Here is a 6,078-nt window from a genome sequence, read left to right as displayed (position 1 = left end):
TTATATGGATTACTTTCATGCTGCATTTGTGTGCTTTTTGGAGCTTCAAAGTTTTGGCCACCATTCACTTGCACTGTATGGATATACAGAGCTGAGATATTAATCTAAAATCTTCATTTGTGTTCTGCAGAAGAAAGAAAGTCACATTTGGGAAGGCATGAGGGTGAGTAAATGATGATAATATTTTCATTTTTGGGTGAATTGTTCCTTTAGCCTAATGCTTAAATCAGTGAAGCTGTGACATTTGAACTGCTGTGTCATGCACTTTATTTCTTGTTTCTGGTGGAACGTTCGTGTTAAAGGTAAGTCTTCAAGAATTTATTATATAACCGAATATTTATGCTAATCGAAACAATTTTATCGGTTAGCGATAAGGCAGCCACCCCTTTAAGAAAATTAACCATGCCTACTGGTGACGTCAAGGCAAATAGGAAGAGGACAGTATGACGACGGACAGGCTGTTGTTTGGCACTGTCTCGCCAATGACAGGTCAATGTTGATCGCGGTGGAATGGCAGCATCGGGCAGTCGGCGGTTTTGCCGTGATTTTGAGGCAAACAAATCTGTCCCAAACGGCGAGGGAGTGCGCAATGTGCGGGATGCACGCGTGCAGACGGATGCCAAAATACAAGGTGAGAAACGACCGTGTCGGTGTGACCCTTTTCACACTCCGGGTTTTGGAACGCGAAACTAAACGTTTACAGGGTAAACTTTGACAGCGATGAAAGGGAGATCACAGCAAATATTATTTTCACTTACCCATTTGCTCCAAGAGTAAAAGAAAAAAGCCACTATTACATCTGAATGACTTTCCAGATGAGGAAAAAAATAGAGAGCGGTGGATTAAAACAGTCAGATTGGAGAAGATGCCAAATTTATTGTCACTCTCTCAGCTGTAATCGAAACCCCCTCGCAGCTGTTGTAATTCGTTTTATATATATATATATATAATTCCAGGGTAATATAACACAAAGAATAATGTTATAAACTTGCACACAATATTTTAAAAAATTATCATATAAAAAAGTTTGATAGATTTACGCTGCTAAATAAGGCGGAAACGCGTCATCACAGTCTGTGGAAAAAGGTGGTAACCAGACCCCGTGTCTGTCTGCTTTCAGTTGCAGAATGTTGTCGAAGCCATGTTTAAGCTTTTTGTGCCTTTAACATTTGCTTGTTTAATGTTTGTCCTATGTCTGCAACTGTAAGAGTAATCTTGCTTGGCCAGGAAAACACTTTCTGATTCTGATACCTCATTTTTATAATCTCGGACTACCGATGATACCTCCGGTTTAGTGTCGCTAAAGGGATACTTGAGCCTTATTAAAGCAATATTTCGGGTTTAATACAAGTTAAGCTCAATCGACAGCATTTGTGGCATAATGTTGATTAGTACCACAAAAATGTATTTCTACTCGTCCCTTTTCTTTAAAAAAGCAAAAATCTGGGTTACAGTGAGGCACTTACAATGGAAGTCAATGGGTCCAATCCTTAATCGTTAAAATACTCTTTGTTTCATAAGTATAGCCACAAGACGTAAACAAGGTGTGTGCTAAAATGATTTCAGTGTAATAAAAACACATACTAACCTTTTCTGTGTAAATTTGTCCAATTTTACAGCTTCGTTGCCAAGACGACATAACGCTGAAAACCCTAAAACGACCATAAAAATGACGATTTAAACAACTTTACAGCTCAAATAATACACAAGTTTTAATGGAAGAATTAATCAAAGAATTAATAGAATGCAAGTACTTTTATAAAACTATAAGCATCATATATCTGCCTTTTTAAACCTTTCAAAAAATTGGCCCATTCACTTCTATAGTAAGTGCCTCACTGTAACTCACATGATATTTTTTTAAGGAAAAGGAGGTGATTTATTTGTTTATTTGGGTAATCAACATTATGCCACAATTAAGTTCGATTGCTTAACTTGTATTGAACACGGAATATTCCTTTATTGGGGCAGTAGGGTTAATACGACAAAAACAGGTCGAGAAACACTTATAGAATATGTGCTGTAGATGCGGTAGTTATTTAAACTTTAAATTATATTTTTGTGGTTAAACGTTTTTAGTTTTGTCAAAAGTCTGTTCACATGAACCTTCATCTTTGTTTCAGGTCAGGAACCTAGGCTGTCCAAAGCAAACCTCTTCACATTATTGAGTTTATGGATGGAACTTTTTCCCAAGGAAGAACAACAACAAAATGATTCTGTATGCACATTTTTATTGTGTTTCAAACATATCAAGTTAAATTTATGAGTGATTAAAGTCTCCAAAGATCACTAATGAGCTTGTAGTGTATGTGAACTAGAAATGTTGTGACATCCTATGACTTATTATGCCTATAGGAACATGTGGAGTAACCTTAAGAGGATAGAATAAAACCTTAGGATCTAATAGAAATGAAGAGGCAAACCAGAAAAGACCAGTTCCCCTAATGTGAGGTGTTGTTTTTTTTATTATTACATCCAGGTCGGAGCCTGTGGTCTTGTTGTGGTAAGAGATCACAGAGTTCTGGGTCTTCATTGCTCCAGTGCACAGTTACACGCAGGACAGGTGGCTGTGGTCAAACATGGCTCCAGACTGAAGGGCTGTGATCTCTACTTCTCCAGAAAACCCTGTTCAACCTGCCTCAAGATGCTCATCAATGGTGAGATCATGATACATATGTTTAGATCATTCATTCAAAGAATAAAACCACTGAGTATACCCTAAATTAAGTAATTGAATTAATTGCAATTAATCACATATGTCAGTGTGCTGAGAGAGGCTGTCAAATATAGATAATTTAATATATGTAATAATTATAAATATATTTTACAGTGTATTATATATACTGAATATAAGAATTCAGATCATTTATATACATGAGATTATTGTTCCAGATGAGAAAAGTATTGATTAGACAATACAGAAAGTGGTTTAAGAAGTCAAAATATTGTTTGCTTTATTACATATCATAGCACATTAGCCTATCACTGGTCAACAGTTCACAGCATTCCAGTTCTGTAGCAGTTGAGTTTGTCAGGATGCACTCTTGCGTTTCATCTGCGCTATTTTTAGGCTAATTGTATGTCTATGTACACATGCATCACATGCTTTTTTTTTTAGCATGTTAGTTGTTGTATAATTAATCACATTAAATTAACGCTTTATTTATGTAAGGGATAATGTACAGTCAACCGGTCGCAAAATAAACCCTGACAGGGTGATCAGGACCCCGATGCGACGATATTAGGTATTACCCGGAAGGGGTTTATTTTGCGATAACAACCTGTACATAATCCCGCTTATTACACAGCAACTAACCATACAAACAAATAAATGGACATAAAACAATGATTTGCATTGAAATTATATAATTATGTGAGAAGAAATAAATCGCTGAACAGCTGAAAACCACCTCCGGTTTGCGTCGGAGTTCTGTTGGTGTTTATTTTGTAATATGTAATTAACGAACATCATTCTTGCCAAATAAATAAATAAATGCACATGAAACATTGATTTGAGTTGAAATTATTTTAGCATATTATTTAGTAGAGGTCGCACAGTGTTCCGAGAAGCAGGAAAGATGGCTTGCAATACCCAGATGAGCGGTCTGATACATGGATGTGCAGTTGTTTCTGAGAAATATCAGACCACTAGATGGCGTCATTGTCCAATCAGAATTGGGTATTCTAGAGAGCCATGTAATAATATCAAGTAATGTGTGTTTCAGACAAAATTAGGCCAGATAGTTAATTTTTTTCTTCCATGAACAAAACTATTTCTAAAAGAAGTCAAAGTATCAAGCATGGCATGTCGCCAAGTGGCACAGTCTGTCTGGAATGCCATAGACAAACAGAGTGACACCAACAGCGAAACTTCCGAGTGCTGTTATCCAAAATATCAGCACTCTTGGAAGACTGCTTTTCCAGTCAAATTGGAGGACCAGAACTAATTGTTGTATAACAGTGTATGATGCCACAATCTACAGATTGAGAAATTTGTCAGCTCATCTGTCTGTTATTGCTCATGGTTGTGATTATCAGGATTACATCATCAGTGATTTTTATTACGTTATTAATTGCATAATCATTGATACCATTTTGCAATTCATGATGGACTTCAAAGACACTTAATCATTAATCTTTCAGTTCAGTCAATATCCTTTAGTTTTAAACATTGCCCACTAACATCTACTCAGTTTACTCACGTAAAACAAGACTTGTATTATGCATACAGTAGATAGCTAATATTAGCATTATATTTGTGCTGTATTGCCAGAGGGGAACTGGCTCCCCCAGCTGAGCCTGGTTTTTCTATAACTGCAACGTAACAGAAATTCTTCTGAATCTCAACATAACAAAACATTAAACACTAGCGAGTCTCCCCAAGATATGAATCATGTACAAAGACACGTAAAATAACAAGTCATTTTAACATTTACTCTCCCTGTTCAGTCCCATGCAAATGATGCTGTGAACTAGAAATCCTCTCCACAGTTTCAGTTAACCAAACAACATGAATATGAAGTAATTGGATCAAGTAAATTACATGAATAATTGGATCAAGTAAAGCTGGCAAGACACTTTTCTTTAGTTGAATCAACTCAAAGTTCCCTTGGCTACATACATTTTAATTTTAATATGAACATGGGAGGATTGAGTGAAACTGATGATAGTGATAGTTAATTTTTTTGAGTTTGGGCCAATTGGACAAGTGATACGTTTTTCCACTGGCCCCAAACACTCTTACACCGGCCCCAGGCCAGCGGGCCATCCTTACTGTTATGAATGACTTCTTGAAGAACAGTATCATTTTTGATTTACCTGTCTTTCTCCATTCCCTGCTCTCCTCTGCTCAGCTGGTGTGAACAGGATATCCTATTGGCCGGGTGATGCTGAGATCAGCTTACTATCAGGTAGACCGGATAATACAGACTCCAGTCACCAGGAAGCCATCTTGGATGCCACAGCTGCAGAGAGACTAAAGTCCTGCAGCAGACCGCACATCTGTGTTCTCCTGCAGCCTCTGGACAGTACCATGCTGCAGTACGCGTATGAAACATCTCAAAACTGTGAATTCCTCAGGACGATTGCAGCGGACAATCCGGCTCTAGATGTCGCAGATGTCTTTAGGAGGGAATGGTGGAACCACTGGGGCGATTTGTCGGAAAAGTTCTTTGTAAATGATGAGGACCAGCATAAGTCTGTGCTGAAGAAGATGGGACTGGAGAACTTTTGTCTGGAACCAAATTTCAGTAACCTGAGGCAGCATATGAAGGATTTGATCAGAATTCTTGCTTCTGTGACTGCTTGTGTCCCGGTTCTACAAGGAAAATATGGGTTCTTCACGAGAGAGCCATTGGCTACTGGTTCTCCAGCTCTGCCTCAGGAAGTTGTACGACATTGTATCATACAAGCCCGATTACTGGCCTGTAGAACAGGTGAGCCCTGTGTTTAATAACATTTATTTTCTAGGCATATGCTTTCTTATTTCAAATTGACTAAGAAAACTTTAAGGAACAAATTTCAACTTTGTACTCTTTGTTCTATGAAGGTGTCATTAAAACTGACCTTTTATGTATAGATTTGACTGTTTTAGCTTGTCCCAGAGAAAATCCTTTATAAAAATACAAATAATGAAACTGATTGTCTAAAAAAAAAAGAAGAGTGAAATAAACATAAAATGTTTCAATATTTATTGTGTAAAAATTAAATCAGTTTTTTTAAATATTACAACTGTCAGACAGCTGTGGCATGATTGCTGTTGATAGACTGATGTATCGGCCATTACCATATTTGCTTGGTCGATTAATAAAAGTGTTCATTTTCCCTTGTGTCAGTTCCAAAATCAACCAATAGATTTGTCAATGGACAGCCAACACCTTCTGTTTTCAAGGTTTTTTCTTTTTTTGTTTATACAAAATTGAGTACATATTGCATAAAATAAGTGCTTGTTTCACTTTAGAAATTTTGTGTAGATCTGATTTGCGGTTGTTGAATTGTAATGTGTTTATCTGCATTTATATCTGCCATCCTGCTCTCTAGATATCGGTATCAGCCATTGAAAAAAACATGTTTGTCGGC

At 37.1% G+C, this 6,078-nt stretch overlaps 1 protein-coding gene across 2 annotated transcripts in view; it reads left to right on the top strand.

Annotated features, from left to right (window-relative positions):
• The first annotated feature begins 228 nt into the window (after positions 1–228).
• The window catches only part of cdadc1 (cytidine and dCMP deaminase domain containing 1), a 9,070-nt gene continuing 3,220 nt past the window's right edge, over positions 229–6,078 (top strand). The window contains exons 1-4 of one of the 2 annotated variants that reach the window (XR_007898014.1): positions 229–631; positions 2,124–2,218; positions 2,480–2,657; positions 4,854–5,435. Coding sequence is in view for 1 of the 2 variants with exons in the window: in XM_051705680.1 (XP_051561640.1) it covers positions 511–631; positions 2,124–2,218; positions 2,480–2,657; positions 4,854–5,435 (976 nt within the window). In the remaining variant the exon portion in view is untranslated. The remainder of the gene's footprint in view (positions 632–2,123; positions 2,219–2,479; positions 2,658–4,853; positions 5,436–6,078) is intronic. The other variant, XM_051705680.1, reaches the window with a different exon arrangement.

Source organism: Myxocyprinus asiaticus, chromosome 8 (genome assembly GCF_019703515.2).
Source record: "Myxocyprinus asiaticus isolate MX2 ecotype Aquarium Trade chromosome 8, UBuf_Myxa_2, whole genome shotgun sequence".
NCBI lineage: Eukaryota > Metazoa > Chordata > Actinopteri > Cypriniformes > Catostomidae > Myxocyprinus > Myxocyprinus asiaticus.
The sequence above is the reverse complement of the archived record's forward strand: the minus strand, read 5'-3'. Positions and strand labels throughout refer to the sequence as shown.